At 40.8% G+C, this 20,056-nt stretch overlaps 1 protein-coding gene across 1 annotated transcript; it reads right to left on the bottom strand.

Annotated features, from left to right (window-relative positions):
- Nucleotides 1-103: 103 nt before the first annotated feature.
- ANXA11 (annexin A11) lies at nucleotides 104-19,694 on the bottom strand. Its single transcript, XM_042862818.1, has 15 exons — nucleotides 19,649-19,694; nucleotides 12,340-12,403; nucleotides 12,006-12,118; nucleotides 10,603-10,926; nucleotides 10,120-10,207; nucleotides 9,603-9,697; nucleotides 8,316-8,429; nucleotides 7,477-7,567; nucleotides 7,306-7,385; nucleotides 7,143-7,199; nucleotides 6,301-6,394; nucleotides 5,550-5,645; nucleotides 3,151-3,209; nucleotides 2,515-2,637; nucleotides 104-831 (listed from the first exon to the last, which is right to left on the bottom strand). The coding sequence occupies exons 2-15, from the start codon at nucleotides 12,392-12,394 to the stop codon at nucleotides 772-774; spliced, it is 1,449 nt and encodes a 482-aa protein (XP_042718752.1). The 5' UTR covers nucleotides 12,395-12,403; nucleotides 19,649-19,694; the 3' UTR covers nucleotides 104-771.
- Nucleotides 19,695-20,056: the final 362 nt, after the last annotated feature.

Below are 20,056 nucleotides of genomic sequence, written 5' to 3'. Positions count from 1 at the left end.
TAGCTGTTTTTTGGGTGTTTTTTTTTAACATTTCTACATTTTCATTTCGAGAACAGCAAAGATGACATCAACATGAACAACAAAAAGCAGAGTTTTCTAAGAGTTAGAAGATAGGCAGCTTTAATTTTATAATCTTTTCCTAGATATATTTAGATATTTAAGGCACAATCTAAAACCTGAAAGACGTTAACTGAAGAACTTCTACTCATATCAACATTATTATAGCCTTGTGACAGCTGCCCTGATGAAAAAGCGATGTGGAACACAACTTAGAAACATGCAGCCAAGTAAAGAAAGCAGAACTCAACAAAACTTCTTTAAAACAGTCTCAGTTGGACACAAAAATGCGAGGTGTAAGTATGAAACCACCTCTGCTTACAATAGATATAAAACCAGCAATAAAGTGGCACGTGATATTTGTACAAAATAAAGCCTTAAACCATACAAACACAATTTTCACTCCAGAAAACAATCATGTTATTTCCGATGATTAAAGTAAGCTGAAAAATAAACTCTCATTCGTGGACTGTAGAAGGTAACAAAGAATCCTAAGCAGATGGTACATAAGCTTGATTTCTGTGTTTTTCTCTTTTTTTTTAATCTAGCAATTCGCTTTAAGAGAGACAGCTCATAACATATTTACTTCTGGGGAAAAAGATGCTTTAAAGCAAAACCATGAAAATAGTAGCTGCATTTTCTTCTTTTCTCCTTTCTGTTTTTTTTGTTTGTTTGTTTGTTTTTGTTTTTTTAAATGAAAGCCCAATGTTCCTTTTAGTCATTTCCTCCACACAACTTGAGTAGGATTTTCCGGTAGTCTCCTGAAGTATCACCCTGGAAATAAACCCAGAAAAAGAAGAGTTGAAGGCTTGCATCCTACTTTTTTGGGGACGTGGGAGTTGGAAGGGGAAGGAAGAAAGAACATTGTCTTAAATGCCAAGCTACTAACTAAAGGAAAGGAAGACAGGGCTGAAAGAAAGCAGGTGTTCACTTCTTACTGAAAACAACAATGCAACAGCAAAATCTGCTCTTTCCTTTATGGAATGGAAAACATCAATAAGGGAATATATTTCTTTAGGTAATTAAATTTGGTATACAGGGTCAATTGCACATTCTGGAAAAGTTCAGCAAAAACCTTCAGTGAAAAGTTGTCTTTCGGCCAACAAAAGAAAGAAACTACAGAAACAGCAATACAGATTGCTGAACTCCTTTTCCCTGGACTCAGCATGGACTTTTTTCCAAGGAGCAGCAAGGGAAAGTTTACTCTTTGTTATATTTGAATGTTCAAAGTGATGCCCTGGCATTAAGAAATCAGTCTCACACCTCAGTCAAATAGTATCTGTTTGATTCGAGGGCAGCAAAAACAATGAATGTACATGCAAAAGTGTGGAAAAGATTTCATGAACAGCAGCAAACAGGAGGAGAAATAGCTGTTTACAAGGGTGGAAGGGTGGATAGTGATAGAACAAGAGGGAATGGCTTTAAACTGAGACAGGGGAGGTTTAGGTGAGATACTGGGAGGAAGTTTTTCCACACAGAGGGTGGTGAGGCCTGGAACAGGTTGCCCAAGGAGGTTGTGGATGCCCCATCCCTGCAGGCATTCAAGGCCAGCCTGGATGTGGCTCTGGGCAGCCTGGTCTGCTGGTTGGCGACCCTGCACACAGCAGGGGGTTGGAACTGGATGGTCACTGTGGTCCTTTTCAACCCAGGCCATTCCATGATGATATGATCACCATTCAGCTAGCTCTGCTAGATAAATGTCACCTGGTGCTTTTATGACTAAAAAGCATTCCCTGGGAGCTGCTCATTAACTGGACTTGGTTGATGAGGTTTGTCAACCCTTTTCAAAAGGCAGTTTCAGTTAGTGTATTATCCCTGAAAACCATTTTCTGGATAAAAATCTCTAGTGACAAAGAGATGTTTCAAGAATCAGAATAAACCCTACACAAAGTACAATCCACAAAATATAAAGCATTTTACTTTATTCATGTGCTGAAGGAACTGCTGTGCGCTTATGGACAATGAGAGAAGAATTAAGGAGTTACTTTAAAACTTTTTTCAACTCTACTTCCTTTTACTGCCTCTACAGAAGAGGCAGGGTTTACACCTATGGACACACTTAGTGAAATGATGAAGCTCTGCCAAGTAAATGGGAATTATCTGTTCCTATTCCTGATGTGTAAAATTTCATGTAATATTGTGAGAAGTGCCATATTCATCTAAGAGTTACTGATTTGTAAAAAGCTTCTGCTAGTTGAACCTTGGTGACTTATGGCCAAAAAGACAATATAGCTGCTGACAGAATAGCCAAGATTTGCTGGTGCACAAAGTATCCCCCACTATCTTTCTGGGTTTCCTTGTGAGTGCCACTAAGCTGCATCTCCATGTGAAAAACCAGAAGAATGCATAGGAACTTAACAGATTTGGCACCTTCATTACATGGTGAATGAAGCTTCCTAAGTCCCCACAGGCATCCTCAGGCAAATGAATTGGGCAAAGTAGTGCTCTAAGACTTACAGTGATATCTGAATAGAGGGATTTGCCGTACATCCGCTTGTATTCTGCACGTATGTCCAGAAGGTCAACCTCACTGCGTGACACCATGATTCGAATCAGAGTTCTGTCCTTTGTTCCTGCTCCCTGAAATAAACAATGTCATACATGAATCATGTGTGGAAATTGTGGATGATACAGCATGAATCAAGAGATCACCACCTCACCAAATGCCAGCACTTTACTAGCAAAACCTCACTGCTTTCACTAAGCTTAGCAGGAATGTAGCATATACATTAATAAATTAAACGTACTGGAAGTGCACTTCAGGTAACCCTCCATACTTAAACCCTATCAACAAGTCCTACACATACAAGTTGTTTTATTAAGGAAAGAAGTCTCCATAATAAAACAAGAAATCAGTGGCATAGTTCCATAGACTTTGCTAAGTGGATCAAGTAAGGTAGGTTTTTCCAGCCTTCCATCATACTAAATCTTAAGTCTTGTGTTCATGGAAAAAATTCATACTTCCAGCTCATTAGCTATTTTTTAATTAGTACCATTAAATCTGTACAAGGTGGTTGAAATATTCACTCCAATGAACAGTAAAATCATTTAAAAACATATGCTACGTTTATGCACCTTGACATAGGCACTTACCTTCATAGCATTCCTCAGCCTCTCAGCAAAGAAAGCTGGTGTGTTCTTGAGGCATTTAACTGCAAAAAGAAACAGTATAACTGAAGTCACGTATTCCTACCCAAATGAAATCTCACCATCTTTTTTCAAGCTCAGTCCCATGTTTCAATTTCACAGACAATATAATGCAGTTTCCATCCCTTCAGTTAGTCACTGAAACAAGTTTGTACCCTTTTACCTCTAGCAACCAGACTGTTACCTCTGAAAGCAAAGTAGGTTATGGTGAGGGGATAGGAGGCTCGAAGGAGAACTGAGTTAAGTGTTCTTAGCCTTTCCTGGATTTACAAAATTCCAGGCCTTCCATCTGCAAGGCACGGCAAATTCAAGACCTACTCTAAGTTGGGATGAGTTGCCCTACAATAGGAAGCCACCTATTATAGGAACTGCACCCTTGACTCACAGCTAGATATCCATTTCTTTAGCCACTAAGTTCACAAGGATTCTTGAAAAATCCTTGAAGTGCTTATTTACAAGTGATCATTTTTATTGTTCATTAGAAATCTTAAAGAACAAAACCCAATTCAAATTATTTTTATATTAATCTGTTCATTGCTCACTAGAACTACAATCTTTACACTGATCCTATGTTGGGTAAATAACCATGCAATCTGTGGCAAACTGAACAGAAAACAAACCATAACCAGCTTCTATTTGACAGCACAAGTATCAAAGCAAGACAGAACAAAAGGGATAAACCTAAATACATATTTCACAGCAACACACATTCTATGTCGGAAAAAAGTACTTGTCTGAACAGGAAAATGTAGATGAGAGAGAACACAGTTTAACACACAGTTGTCAGATACATACAACATTTCACAAAGAAATGACAAGTGAAATGCATGTTGCTTGATTGTTGTTAAAGCAACACAATCACACTAAAATGTTGGAAGATGACATTGTAAATTACCAGCTGTACAATCCAGAAAGCTTTAAGAAAAGCAAAATTGAACATTTTCAATTAGAAAACCTTTTTTTTCCTGGAAAACAAGATTAAAAGAACAAATGATGCCAGATACACATAGACATATATATATATATATCTATATATACATACACACACCCCTAAATAAAACAGAAGCTTATTCAACGAAGTTATTTAGTGGATATTAATGAAAGTCTATCCTCTAACGGTTGTTGGCTTATTTGAAAGTTACAGTCCTAATTCTCCATCTGCATCCAGAAGAAAGATCTGCTACTTGACTGCAAAGGTTCATGAGATCGACTGACTTACTAACTCTGACAGTTACGTTTCGTTACTGAGCTGGTCTTCTGCAAACAAACAATACTTCAAGTTAGGTTTTCTAACATGAATACTTATTGATATGATAGATTCAGAACCCTGGAAAAGGTCTGCAAATGTAACTCATCAGAGCTAGGCTCAGTCTGGGTCTTAAAAAACACCCATGCTGTTAAAAAAAAGGGGGCTACTGTGTCAAGTAGAGTAAGACAAATGGTTATATAGTTCACATATGCTTAAGACAGAAGTGAAAGAATTAAGCTCTACAAAATCATCTTTATTTTGCAAGATTCTGTTAGAAGCTTCCATGAAAGAAAAGCACAGCTTTGTTGCAGTTCAGCCAAATGTTTTCCTCTTATCTTACTCCTAGTGATAAATACCCTTATTTATTTCAATAGGAGTAGAATAAGCTGTGTTTTGTAGCTGTAGTTTGTTTGTTTCTCATTTCCTCATAGGTACATCCCTTTCCTTATAACTACCATAACTAAAAAAAAAAAAAAAAAAAAAAGCCAAAAACAAAACCAACAAAAAAAGCAAATTTAAAGAAGCACAAATAGATAACACAGTAAATACAAAATGATACGCAGAAAATAAATGCAAATGTAAAGAAGCATCTTCATCTACGAGACAGAGACAAAACAAAAGAAAAAGAGCTGTGTGACTTTGTTTAGAATAAACCACCCTAAACAGAACTGCTGCACAAGGTCTCAAGAGCTTGTCATAGCCCTTAGTGGAAACCAATGACTGGCTACCTTACAAAGGATAGAGGGGCAATCTGAGGTAGAGCTTTGCCCTTCGTAAGTACCAGAAACACTTACGAACAAAGATGCAAAGGAAACAGAGGAACCATATTTAAGTTTTCTCTCTAATAAAAACAAGTTAGAGGTAAATAATTTTAGTGCATTTTCCCTTATTTCCAAAGCTGTCTCAGATATTCCATTCTCACAGTGGCTGGTAGAACATTTAATCACTTACAATGAAGTCAAGTTAATAATTCTCTCTCCCCATTTTAACATTGAAAACTTAGCACGTGAGATTTAAATTAAGCAGCTTGCCCAAAGCAGAAGCCTCATCAGCCATTGAGGAGAATTAAGGCCTGCTTTCCACAGATGGCACATACCTACTGCCAGCATGCCTTTTTCCAGGTCTCCAGACATTTCACGACAGATGCTTTTTTCTATGTCCCTGTTACACATCCTCTGGTACTCACTGAAAACTGTCAAGAGAAGAAAGGTTCCAGGAATCAGTCTCACAAAGAGATGGCACTGGTGCATGGTGCATTGCTTTACTGTGAAAACAATTCTCAACTTGGTACTTCAGCACGCTCATAGAAGTTCTGAAATCTCGAAGATCATTTTAAACATTTTGTTCCATTTAAACATCACTGTGCTCCTCCTAGCTTGTCTAGTTCTGTGCTTATTTTTGAAGGGCAAGATATCCCTGTAAGGGGAAGAGTTCAATTTCTCCTGGGAAAGCTTTGTGTATCAGTAAAACTGAGAAAACACTCAGCTGCCCTTACCACTCCAGATTAAGCTAACACACCAGCAAGACAAAGGGGAAGAAGGACTGCCAAGTGTCTTGCATACACAAAAGGATGCAAAAATCGAACTAATTCTAATTTCCCAATCCTTTTATCAGAGTAAAATTTGAACAAATATGACCTCTACCAGCTCTGACATTTAAGAGAGATGATCATAATGCACAGCTCCTGCATACCCTTTTCTTCAACAGAATTCACCTCGCTTTCCGGAGTTATCATTACTCCCATTTTACTGATGGCAAAACACAGGCAGAGGGCAGTGTTGTACATTTCTATCATTACAAACAACAGAATCAATGTAATGTTTATGTAGAGGTCTGGGTACCCTTACCTGCTCTGAGGTGGGCCCTGCTTCTCGCACACAGAATGGCATTGAATTTGGATTCATCAGTTCCTAGACGATTCTCACCAGCTGCATATAGCTCCTAAACTCAGAAGAGAACGCACACATTATCAATCAGAAAAGCCATCAGGATGAAAAAATGAGTTACAAAAATTTCTTGGTTTAAGAACCACTGGAAAACAGGATCAGGCAATAAATAGTAACTAATCCCAAAACTGTTGTTTAAAACATATGAGCTCTGAATTACCCAAGGAAAAAAACAAAACATTTTAAAAGTAGCTGAAAATTACTCTTCCTAGGAGCACCTAAGTCAACCTTTATTTCTGTACCTCTAGGCATGTTTTGAGACACTCGTATCTCTTATAGCAAACCGTGTTGAAAGCTAACTGCATTACTATTTGTGTGACAGTATATTCCTGAAACGATCCATGGCTTTGTCTGCTGTGTGGTGAAACAGAACACACAAAAAGTAATAGGTGCAAAAGTTATTAGGTTCAACTGCCCTACTTGATGCAAAAAGACAGAGCTCCTGAAATGACTAGCAGCAGCACAACGGAATGACACAACAACCTTGGAAAAGCAGGAGATTTAAAAACCAAAGCAAATCCAACCAATCAAACAGGAAGTGGGGCTTCATTCCCTAGAGCCCCCTCTCTGAAATGGAGCCACAAGGCTCTAATGCTGTTACACACCTTCATAACCCTTCCACCTACTGAAACACAAGCACTACTACAGAAAAAGTCACAGCATATCCAAAACTAAGTCAAAGAGACCACATGTCAGTATACTGAACAGGCCATACTTACAAATAATGAAGATTTCTTACTGACCTGTACATCTTTTTGGACAAGAGACATGTCAACATTTGTACTTTCATCTCTGTTTCCCTGGAAGAATTTGAAGATACAGAAGTTTTGCTGGTGGGCTTTTTTTTTTTTAAAAAAAAAAAAAGAAAACAAACAACAACAGACAATACACACTGCATGGAAGTACCTGAGCAAGTGAAATTAAAAGCCTCTGAAAGTGTCCAGATGTGTCACTTCTTATTGCATCCTCCAGTGTTTTCTTAAATTCTGTAAGGGAGACACAACGATGAGTAGTCACACACCTCTGCTCATTTTCCAAATTAATGTCAGTCAATGAAAAAAAAGTAATGAATCTAACCTGCTTTATACACCCTGTTGAGTTCCTGAATATGCTCATTACCGCGAGAAGCTAAGATTTCAATGAGACAATTTTCATCTGTGCCAATGCCCTAAAAAAAGAAAAAGAAAAAAAACCAAAGCAAAAAAACCTCACAACAGCAAACTGTAAGAGAAAACACTTTTCTACCAGCTAATATGGAAATAATGTAAAAAGAATTAAGGAAGAATACACATATAGAGAGAATAAATACAATTCAGAGTGGTACACTGACACAGAAAAACCAAAAGCTTGTAGTTTGAATTTTGCATGCAACACATTTCCAAGACACAGAATGGTCAGCATTGGCTAAGAGTACACTTTACAGGTGGAGAAACGTACACAAAACCAAAAGGTGCATCCTGCTCCAAATCTTAATTAAATTAGGTTTTAGAACTATTTTTGAGTGCTGAGCATAAAGTCACTGGAAATTCTGAGCTGAGAAGTGCTGTCAGCTCCACACTGGCTGAGAAGAGTGTTACCACAGTGGCTTACTCAAGACTATGCAATAAATCAAGTGCAAAGTGCAACAGAACTGTGCCTCTGACATTTTTTCCATTTATTAATACATCTTTTTACAACGCAAGCCTATTAAATGCTCTTTTCATTAGTTATTTATCTAACAATTAATAAGATCTCTCAGTTTTACTATCATAAACCTCCAAGAAACGGAGTGAGGAGTAGGCTGAATATCTGAATGGAGAGTATACCTGAATACAGAGCTTTAAAATTACTGCCACAAATTTGATCAGCTCAAAATATTCCCCTCAATATATTCCCTCAAATATTCCCAAATATGAAGCTGTTTATCCTACACATACCTTTACAGCTTCCTTGATTTCATAAGCATCAAACATGATGGGTGTCTTCATCATTGCTAAGATTGTCTTCTCAAAGTTACCTGATAGTTCAGATTTGAGATCCTTGATCAAATCCTAAAGAGAATTAAAAATAGGTGATGAATATAAACAAATTCTGGACTTCAATTAAAATTCCTTACGTGCAAGCATCAGTAATGTATCACCAAAGTAAAGTTCCTCTACTTAACAACATTAAACAGGAAAAACTAACATACATATTATATAATTAAGGTCAAATTAAATAGATTGTACTGAAGGGCCGAAGTACCTAAGAGACAAACTGCTCTACGTAACTCATCAGAAATACTGCACTGAAATCAAGAGTAGATAAGAAGGCTACAGACTTATGAATCATCTTCCCCTTAAGCAACCTCTCATCTTCTTTCCCAACATTAAGTCTCCTGATTTTCAATTAAGTCATGCAGCTGATACAACAGAGGGAAGGGATGCCATCCAAAGGGACCTTGACATGCTTAACATAATCAAGTTCAACAAGACCAAGTGCAAGATGTCCAGAGACTGGGAGAAGAATTCATTGAGAGCAGCCCTGTAGAGAAGGACTTGGGAATCCTGATGGACAAAAAGCTGGACACAAGACTGTAATGCGTACTTGCAGCCTGGAACGCCACAGGTATTCTGAGCTGTACCAAAAGAAGAGTGGCCAGCAAGGAGAGGGAGGTGATTGTCCCCCTCTGCTCTGCCCTTATGAGGCCCCATCTGGAGTAGTGTGTACAGCCCTGGGGCCCCCAGTACAAGAAAGACATGCAGGTGTTGCATAGGTCCAGATATGGGCCATGAAGATATTCAGACGGATGGAGTACTCCTCCAGTAAAGGATGGCAGAGGGAGCTGGGTCTGTTCAACCTGGAGAACAGAAAGCTCCAGGTAGAACCCCTTGTTGTCTTCTAGTACTTGAAGGGAACTTATAAAAGGAAGGAAGACTGACTCATAGTGATAGGACAAAGAAATGGTTTTAATTAAATAAAAAGATTTAGATTAGATGTGAAGAAGCAATTTTTCACTGAGAGACTGGTGAGGCTCTGGAACATGCTGCCCACAGAGATTGTGGATCCGCCATCCTTGGAGACATCCAACACCAGACTGGATGGGGGCCTGGGCAACCTGGTCTAGTGCCTGATTTAGTGGCTGACAACCCTGCCTGCCGCACGGAGTCAAGGGTTGGAACTGCATGATCTCTAAGGTCCCTTCTACCTAGGCCCTTATTCTTCTTCTCTCATGATGTATTTACCTTTCCATAAGCTGTCTTGAAGGAAAGCATGATCTGCTGTCGCTGCTTGTTTGAGCGACTTCCAAGGCAATCTATAATAGCCTGCTCATCGGTTCCTGTAAGTGCACACAAACACCACAGAATGAGATGCCTGTCACATGAGGATTCAGCTTTTGGTTTCCATTAGACTCCACTTCTGCCAAGCCCAACACACATGCTTCTAACTCATCTGCTATATCTCCTCTTGCATATCACCATAGAACACCCAAGTCTTGTCAAAACCAATCAAAAATACACTGAGAATATAACAAAAACCAGAAAGAAAACCAACCAAAAACAACACCCCACAAGAACTAGCAAATGCCAAATTCACCATGTTGTTTTCATCTACATTCACTGCCATTAATTCCTCTGATTACCAAGTACAAGAGTGTGTGAACCAGCCTACACAATAACCATGTTAACAACAGCGTAAGGCAGTATTGAACCAAAGCTGCAATTCTACTTGAGTTAAATATCAAATCCACAGACTGCTCACCCAATCCCTTCATGGCCTTCCTCAAGACTTCTGCATCCTTCATAGGGTCAAATCCTGATGCATCAGTGATTGTGCCTCTGTTTCCATACTAAAATCATAAAAGTTTAACTGTATATTAGTATTAATAGGAATAAAACTACTTTTTCATTAAGAAGCAGACAACATAACCTTAAATGTTTGTTTCTATACCTGTATTATGCTAAAATGCACACTCAATTAAGGTTTGATTAAACTGTATATATAAATGTAAATACTTTGTTTGAAAAACAAAATTAATTGAATTTTAATTTATGTCTCACATTTCTTCTCTGATAACGCAGTATAATAGCATATATTTGAAGTCATAGATGCCTACATTGCTTCTATCTCCTGCTTTGTTCAAAATTCTCCTTGTGACTCCCTTTTCATTTTTAGACACACAAAGAAAAATGTAGAAAAACACATGCGGTCACATTTCAAAACCAAAGCACTGAATGCTCTTACTGCTCCAGGAGAGACTGCAGGCCCTGTAGGTCCTGGATAAGATGGATTCACAGCCGGGACTGGTGGATAACTTGGCATGGGCTGCTGCCCTGGGTAAGGTGCTGGTGGTTGTCCAGGTAATCCCATAGGCTGCTGATCAGGAGGCAGTGTGGGCTGGCCTGGTACGTTTCCTCCAGGTGGAGGATACCCCCCATAAGAGGGCTGCTGTCCTGATGGAGGCTGTCCAAAGCCACCTGGAGGTACTGGTGGATAACCCCCAGGTACTGAAGGATATATGCCTTGTGGTACATTTGACCCTCCAAACGTCCCTGCCATATTGGATGCCTGCAATGACAGCCAACAAATGAAGAAAGAAAGTGTACAATTAGCTCAATTTCAATGGCATTATTAACACAATGTGTTCACCTCCCCACGCCCTCCCCAGAAACACAAAGCCATTTCTTCTCTGCATGGCCATGTTAACATGACTACGGCATTATTCACATGGAAGTATTTACTGCAAGCAAACCCTGGGTGTTTAACAGGAGAAATGCATGCATTAGTAGTTTAAAGCAGCAAGAGTTAAGACTGCATTAGGAAAGACATCTGCATAAATTGCCATGTTGATATTGTTTGTGGAGTTAATTAACATCTTTCCCTTATAAAAAAGACCAGAAGAATTGACATTTGATGACTGCAATGTTCCCAGAAACCAATCGCTGAGGATATTGCTATGAGCACTGTAGGTAATTTTGTTGCTCATTCTGACAGCTGAACTCATTTAATTGCTACCTAAGTTATTGATGACACAAACTTCTTAGCATGCTGTGTTTTATAGCACATTTCTGGAGCCTAAATAGTTAGAAATACAAATCATTTACACCCTAAGCAAAAAAAAAAAAAAAAAAAAAAAAGTCACAGAAAATGTCTGCATTTCTTCAGTCAGTGTAAAGGGTTTTACTGCCAGTTGTTAAATATTACCAGAGCTAATCTTATGCTTTCTTCATAGATGAATCACTTGCCTCAATTACAGAACCTTGCTCCTTTTTTCAACTGGGAAAAAAGCAGGTAATAAGCTAAACCTGAGCTGTGTTTGCCAATATGAATGTATTAATAATGGACAGTCAGTATTAATCACATGTGCCCCTGCTCCTCTGCATGGCAAAGTCAAGTTTTATGTCCTTGGCTTTTGAAGTCAGGCTCTTCAGTCAAACTTTATCGACAGATTCTGCCTTTCTAACACAAGGAATACTTTGTGGTAATTATTTACTTTTTACTTTTTACTTACCTGTACTGAATGATCAGCATTTAAACAAAGGTTAGACAAAGGCACAAAATAAACCTGCTGTAGATTTGTCTACAGTACCAGAACCACAACTTTGCACTTAAAGAAGTCAAGATACATAGAAAGCAAGCAGACTCACCATTCCAGCCATGTAGCCTGGGTTGAACTGATTGGCATAGCCAGCCATATTTTCTAGACCAATAGGAGGTGGATTTGAAGGTGGATAGGCAGCACCACCCCAAGGACTGCCACCTGCAATCAAACACAGCTGTACTGAAACAAGACACTGCACCTTTTAAAGCCTCTTTATCAGCCTAGAGAAAACAACATCAACTCCCATCTGAATTTAGCAAGAAACCACAGAAAGCTTCCATGCCCAGAAAGCCCTACAGACTCATGCTTCATTTATTCCACCTTTCCACTTGTTAGGACCATTGGTCACTTAACAGTTAAAATTCATCTGACTGACTTACCTGGGGGTGGTGGTGGTGGATATCCACCTGCTGGGGGATAGCCTGGGTAACTCATTGCAAAGACCTGAAAAGCAGATGTGATACAGTCATTTTCTGCAGCACTTTGCTAATTATACCACATGAAATTAATAGGCACTACATTTGCAGCAGCCAGTCAATAAAAACTGGATAAAAACCAGATAAGTTGCAGAGGCTTTTTTGGGGAAAGCACTTCCCACTTCTTTTTTTGGACCAGTAAATATATTCAGATATTTAACCAGCTATACAGTCAGATCTTACTCATTTCAGTTAATATTTACTCCTCATTTTGTCTATTATGTTGTTAAGGATGCATCACTCACAAACATGTTACTGCATTACTGAAGCATCACCAAGTTAGCAACCTACACATAACAGTTCTGTTATCAAAAGTAGAAACATCAATTGACAACCAAGCTGCACTTTGGAATGACTAATTTTATGAGAGGCGTGGAGGAAGAGATTGAGGAGGAGATTGAGATGGAGACATCTGCAGAAGCACAAGAGTATGAAGCTGAAAGGACACATTTCATGCTGACAGCATTGTCATAGAGGGCGTACCAAAAGGAAATCACTGAAACTAACTGAAACTAATCTCTACAAGTTGATAGCACTTCTGTCAGAACATGCAGAAATGTACGAGGCCATTACTGTCCAAAATAGAGGTGGAGTGTTAAGAAGTGCCACTGCTTGGTGACTGGCTCTGCATCAGTCAGTGCGTGGTCAGTAACTGCACTGTGCATCACTTGTTTTGTCTATTCCTTTATACTTATTAGCCTCCTCCTTTGATCAAATTAAAAGGTTTCTTCTTCTCTTTCCCACTAGATATAAGTATCTGTATTTCAAACACCTCCCACCACACCGAGTACAGGCTATGGTACATGCCACACAAGTGTATAATCAGGAATTAAGTTTGCTACAAAACTGGACATTAAAGCACACATTTTTGCTCCTTGGGGGCAGCTGTCAGAACTACCATCATCCCAGCAAAACCCTGCCAGAAATTTGTACAGATACTGAGTTAAGGATATCCTGAAATCCTATCTTATGAATGGTGGTTTCACACTCAAAAGAAGAGGGGGGAATTGTGATGAATAAAGCTCATGGGCAGAGACAAAGGCAGGAAGGTCCCTCACCAGTTACCATCACAGGCAAATCAGACTCAGCATACAGAGTTTAATAATTCACTGCCTACATCTAACAGATGAGAGCAGTAAGAAACTAAAAAGCTACTTGAACCCACCTTCCTCCTATCCATCCTCTTGTACATTGTGCCCCTGAGTAGTGCAGGGGGATGGGGGCTGCAGTCAGTCCCTAATGCTGTCTCCACTGCTCCTCCATGCTCACTCTGCCCCTGCTCCACATGGGGTCTTTCCCTAAGCTCACCCCACGTGGGCTTACCAAAGATTACAGCTATTAAGGCACTGTTCCAACATGGCTTTATACCATGGGTCCATCCATCTGGAGTAGGCCGATGCAGCACAGCGCCCCACAGGCACCAGTGCCCCCAGGCCACGGCTAGCAAAAAGCTTTGTATCCTTGCTATGTTATTACATTACTTGGTGTAATAAAATCTGACCTATTCAAGGACATAGCAGGCCGAGATTCTGCTGCCTTTTCCCCCCAGCAGCTCCTGAACTAAGCAGAGCAGGCAGGTGCCTCTTTTCTGACTACACAAACCTCTGAAGCACACAAACACCACGAAAGACAAAGAAGAAAACAAACAATCCTAAACACTTAACAAAGGTGTTCCACTTTAATGCCTAGTCCAATGCATTTCCACTGCTTATAAGGTGATGTAACTTGCTGTAATGAGAAAAAAGAGTGTAAACATAGACATGGTAGTAAAATAATAATAAGCAAAAAGTTACTACTCATATCACTAAAAAAAAAACAAAAAAAAAACCAAACAAACAAACAAAAAAAAAAAACAAAAAACAAGCAACCAAAACAAAACCACAACCCAAAACTAAAAGGCACACAGCCAAGTCAGATCCCTAAAAGCATACTTATTAGTCACAATATCTGTATCTTGGACATCCCAATTACTGCAGCATTGAACGCCCCCCCCACCCACACACACTTTTTGAGTAATCATGGGGGATTGCTTGCCTGGTTTTACACATCATGTATACATACAATAATGATAACAAGATGCTTTTCAATACAGCCCTAGGTAAAATCCAAACGCAGGAAGGCTTTCTTTCTGTGGTGAAAGGCAGAGAAGAATGGGAGCTTTTTGTCCTAGAAGGGTTGCTTGCATGCTTTTAATCCTATGTGGAATGTTCCCTTCTGATAAAAAAAAATAATAAATAATGAAAAGAGTCTTTCAGCAATTAAAGCTGAGGTTGACGACTAATGGCAAACTTCATTAGCAATCTGAAAAAAATGTTGCTATATATAAAGAAGTTCCACTTGCTTCTTTTGAATGCTTGTACTTATCCAAGCCTTTTCACAGGGAATTTCTTCCACACTGGTTCAATTCCAGGCAAACCAGATTCACAAACACAGCAACTTCTCATGCTCAGAAACCTCCACCATCACCACTTCATCAAGCCCTGTTGGCCATTTCTCTAACTCAGCAAATATTTACCCTTCTACATTCAATTCCTCAACCACTCCCACAACCTCATCTCTTTCTCATCTTCCAAGCCCACCTCCCCAACTTTTATTCTGCTACGTCTTCATAAAGCTGTAAGAGGGACACTTGCTTGCTGACAATAAAAGGCCACAGAGGAGAGGATACAGGAGTCCACCACCCTGATACACAAATACTGTGTGGGAGGATACAGGAACACTGAGGTCTGTGTTTGCTCAGCCATAAAAGCAGCAGTGCGTGAGAGGGAAAAAAAAAAGCAAACAGAAACAGGGAGTGCCCTGAATTAAATATAGAACAGACACGGCTAAGGTCCTCTCCTCAGCCTCAGTGCTCACCCTTGAGGTAACTCCTAAAAGCTTGAAAAGACAACCCTGCACTTTGTTTAGTGGCTGCTGTTCAGTATTTAGCCTCCAACAATACCACATTCCAATAATCTGAAGGCAAAAATTATGAAAATATCACAACCTTTGTCTGTTCCAAGTTTTTAATCATGACTGCTTTCCAGGGAACACTAAATCAAGTTAACTCCTTGGCCTTCTCCTCTTCCAGGTGAATTGCTAGGATGCAGTAATAAAAGGCTGCCTAAAGCTATACATTACACAACTCCTCTCTGCAGAAAGCAGAGCCTGCTCCAAGACTGCTGATTTCACCAGAGATCAGAACAGCATTTGTCTCCTTACAGTATGCTGCAGATTTTCATCACAGCTCAGCTGTGCTCTTGCAAGACAAGGACAAGTCGCAGTCAGCATCATATCAGCTACCTGCTATTGTACCAGTCTAAGCAAGATTTATTTTTGACTTACTTAGCCCAATGCAGCATAGACGTTGCTCTCTCCTTTACCAGGTATAACATTCTACACCCTGTGAAACAAAGAGCCCTGCAATTGGTTTTCTTTAAAGCCTTCTGCCTGTGACTCCTTGACTAGCCTTCATAAGCTGTTAAAACAAATGAGATTAACAGCATCTGTTCCCCTTCCAACAACAGTCGATGTAGCTGAGTTCACATCAGCCAAAACTCAAGGAAAGGAAAAAACAGAAAAATGAGAAGCGTATAACTGACAAACATACTCAAGACAACAAAGCCCAAAGAAACTGACAAAGCTGTACAGGCTCTTGAGGTCCAGGTACAGCAATGATAGTTTCAGGACATCAGCTTTATTCTGGCCTCCTTCTCTGTTCTAAATCAAGTTCTTCATTCTGTAGCACTTCCTTCCAATGCTCTCTCTGCAAGACTTACCATGCAGTGAGTCCAATCATGTACAAAATAAAGAATGAGGTTCTATTACAGAGTCATCATCTGCCATATAAAATCACTTGTTGCAAGAACAGCCAGCCTATAAATAGCCCAAATGATGTTCTCAGCTGACTAATGCCTCAAGGATTTATATCAATCTATTTTAAGTTCTGCCATAAAAGACAAATTTCTGCATCCTCTGTGAAAAGCAGAACAGGTAAACAGTAATAATCCATTTCACAAAGCACCCTCTGTGGGGAATCCTACACAACTGAAGTGACAGTGCAGCACTCAGTACACCATAGAAATTACCAGAAAAACATCCAGCTGCTCATCTCCTGCCACCCATCTGCAACCAGCTGCTGTAGTGGACAGACCCTGCTACAGCAGCCTGCTGCTCCATGCTCATAGCCTTCAAGGCAACAGGAACTGAAGTTTTCCATTTTGCCTTCTGCCAACGCTTCCTACATGTACCTCTGCCCAGACTGCAAATGAAGCCAAACAACAACACAGAGTTCTAAAGGGGATAACTCCATAAAGAGAAGGATGCTTATCAGAGCTACAGGAACCTTTGTTAACAGCGGCACAGACAGGAGTCCTGTGCTGCATACCAAGTGTCGATGCAATGCCCCAGGCTGCTGGCTGTAGGACTCCACAGTGGGAAAGCAGAAAAATACAAGTTGGCAAACACATCATGTTTCTCTCAAAGGTGACCACTGTTACACTTTCTAGGCATTCAAAACTTACAGCTGTCCAGAAATGCTGGGAAACTCCCCATTCAGTGTAATAAACCAGAAAGGTGAGTATTTCACAACAGCCATAGAAGTGAAGTTAAAGAAAGCAAGACCATGGTCATCAAGTCTGTGTGGAATCAGCCAACTTAAGCACTTACAGCTTCATAACATACATTTATCCCAGCTAACAGAAAACTATTTTCAAACCACGGCCCAAGGCAAACAGTAAGGAGTTACATGGAGTACAGGTGCCCTGTTTATACAACATAACCCATTTCCCAAGCATAAAGTTGCTCTCTCCAGTAATAATAAAAAAGGGGTATTGGCACTGTCTTCTTCAGGCAACTTAAGCATCCAAGTTCAAGGAACTTGCCAGAGCTAAGTTAGACCTCCAGCATCCTTTTTTAACCACTACATTTGCCAACGGCTTTATGAAAGTGGATTAGGGAACTAACTTAATCACTGTGAACATCTCTTCATGCAGATATTGGCTGAATATACAAACAATCGTATATCAGATATACTTAAATGCTGTAAGAACTAGCATCAACTGAGGCCTTGTGAGAATCTCAAGCTAATTTGGATTTTTAACATGGCATTAATTTTGTTGGCCATTTTTAAGGCTCTCAGAAGCTGGGACCCAAATGTCTGTAGAGGTCCACCCCCCTCCCACCATGGGCCAGAGCCTAGTTCCACCAAAAGCCGAGACAAAGTCTGAACAGAGCTACAGAGCGGCAGCACTTTCCAAGCACGCTCAAAAGAGTTCACTGTGCAACAGAGGAACAAGGCTTGCTCAAATAGCCAATGCACAAAGACCAGGAAGCAATGCCTGGGCAGGCCTCCTGTCTGCTTCTTCGTTCTTAGAAAAGATGCTGGTAATGATTAGACAGCACAAAGACATTGCTCCATAGTATGGGCAGCCACGTAGTGGGGATTTTTTGTTTCTGAAAATAGATTGAAAGGATTGTGTTCCTATGATGCAATGATTAGCACTGGCCCAGGCTCACATCTGGTACAGGTGAGCAGTACAGGTTCAGCTTCACACACTTCACACAAACCAGCTCAAAAGCACAGGCAGGACAGACTGCCTGCTTAGCACAAGCACTTCATAGAAGTGACTTTTGAAACCACCTCAGCATGTCTCCACTCTGTCCCACTCAATGTTTGTCCCAAATTCCTACCTATATCTACCTTCCTGTATCTACAAGATCTTGTAGCTAATCGATAAAACCTAGAGCAAACTGCAATCAACAACAGAACAGGTACAATGAAAATATTTGGTTTACTTATCTACTACTCACAGGAGGAACCGCATTACGTTCTCACCACCCAGGGAACTGCCTGAGGGAAGTTCCACAGGATCTGCAGACACAGTACCATCTGTGTTGTATAGGGTGAGGACAAAACATTCCTATCCTGACAGCCCTCACTTGCCTCTGAGCACCCTGGGGACATCAAATTTGTACCTTCTCGCCATCTAAATTTGGATCTTTCAAATGGACTGTACAAACAAAGCTGCTGTCCAATGAGTAGCAGTAAGAAAGGGACCACCTCTGCTTCGCCACACAGCAACAGCGATCCTCTGACTTTAGCATAAAAAAAAAAACAGAAGGCCACATGTTTACAAAACATTCTTTTGCTGCCTTCTACAAAAGCAACCCAAAGAAAGTTTCCACATCCAGCTGACCAGCCTCCTTCCCACCCCCTCCTTGAGCTCATACCATACAAACCAAAGTTTGTATATCCAACAAGAATCTACATTACAAAGGGCAATATAATTGTAAGCACTAAAAACAAACACCAAAGAAACATCATTGATCCTGGTACCTAGCTGCATACTTCACTCAAGGTAAACCTTTAACTACGATTTGAAGCTGTCATACACATTTCACACACATTTCTATGGGTGACTGCACAGACCCTTGGCAAAATACAAGTGAAAGTATCGATTTATTCAAAGCCCTGCTATTCCTGTCACCATCACTGAAGCATCCACTTTCACCTTACTTCCTTACCCTTATCACACAGCACCAGCTCTGATCAATGCAGTGTTACTGCACAGACCCTCTGGACGCTACACCTTGTGCTAAAGGTCTAGTAAGCACCATCAGTTGTAGGCTTTGAAGCAGAGCAGCTCCTCAACTCGTCTTTATCTTACTGAGCATAGTACGTATTTTGAGCTTCCTAATATTACAGTCTAATATATATAAGTATATATATGTATATATATATATATATATATATATTTAGGCATCAAGTTGACTATACTGGCAATACAGCACTATCCAATATCTTCTTTTCGAGCAGAGATACGCTTCTGCTCTGTCTCACAGATGATTAAGTGGTAACAGGAGTTTAACAGCTTCCGTTCTAGCACTAAGAACACACACAGGGCCAGAAAAAGGGAAGTGCGTTGCAAGCAGCCTGCGGGAAGCTGGCTTAAAAAAAAAAAAAACAAACAAAAAAAAAAGTAAAATAAAGCACATAACAACAGTTCTCACAAGTGCCACCTTAGCTTCCCTCCTCACCACGCACAACAAAACCAGAAGCTCAGTACGCACCGAGGGGACACGTAAAGCACACAAGCGCGACTGCGAGAACGAAACCAGCAGCCAGGCAGCGGCCGGCGCTTAGCGCCCCGTGCGCACCGTCACCCCCCGCCCCCGTCTCACCCGGCCGCGCGCCCCCCCCCCCCCCCCGCCCCCAGCCCGCGACCGCTCCTACCGCGTTCCGCTGCCGCTCGGTCGCGCTGCGAGGCGGTGACAGAGCACGGTGGGAGGCGGCACCGTGACAGCTCCGCCCGCCCGCCCCGCAGCCGAGGCCGGGCGGGGCTCCTTCAGTTCCGAGCCGCGGCCATTCTTGCGGTGCGCCGCTCCGACCGCCCAGCGTGGGGTGTGAGGGGGTACAGCGACAGAGCTGCCAGCACGTCTTCCAGCCTTTATTTCAGGAGGGCTAGCACGGGGTGTTTATGACGTGAAACGTTCACTGGGGAACCCCGGCAGCTTCTGACTCGAGAACAAGGTCGTGAGATCCAGCAAACAGGCGTAACGAAAAGCTGCTTCCAGTGGAAAGTCTGCTTCATAGAAACCGCCCGGCTCCACCCGTCACACAGCACGCACGTCCCCTCCCGGC

Source organism: Lagopus leucura, unplaced genomic scaffold (genome assembly GCF_019238085.1).
Source record: "Lagopus leucura isolate 7727_CA_CO unplaced genomic scaffold, USGS_WTPT01 Super-Scaffold_739, whole genome shotgun sequence".
NCBI lineage: Eukaryota > Metazoa > Chordata > Aves > Galliformes > Phasianidae > Lagopus > Lagopus leucura.
The sequence above is the reverse complement of the archived record's forward strand: the minus strand, read 5'-3'. Positions and strand labels throughout refer to the sequence as shown.

What these genes read in the sequence shown, in the direction of transcription:
- ANXA11 (XM_042862818.1), bottom strand. Translation starts at nt 12,394, where the DNA reads ATGAGTTACCCAGGCTATCCCCCAGCAGGTGGATATCCACCACCACCA. An exon ending in TTGTCCAAAAAGATGTACAG is followed by an intron (nt 6,395 to 7,142) that starts GTCAGTAAGAAA and finishes TTCTGAGTTTAG; the next exon opens with GAGCTATATGCAGCTGGTGA. An exon ending in AAAAGGCATGCTGGCAGTAG is followed by an intron (nt 3,210 to 5,549) that starts GTATGTGCCATC and finishes TTCTTTTTGCAG; the next exon opens with TTAAATGCCTCAAGAACACA.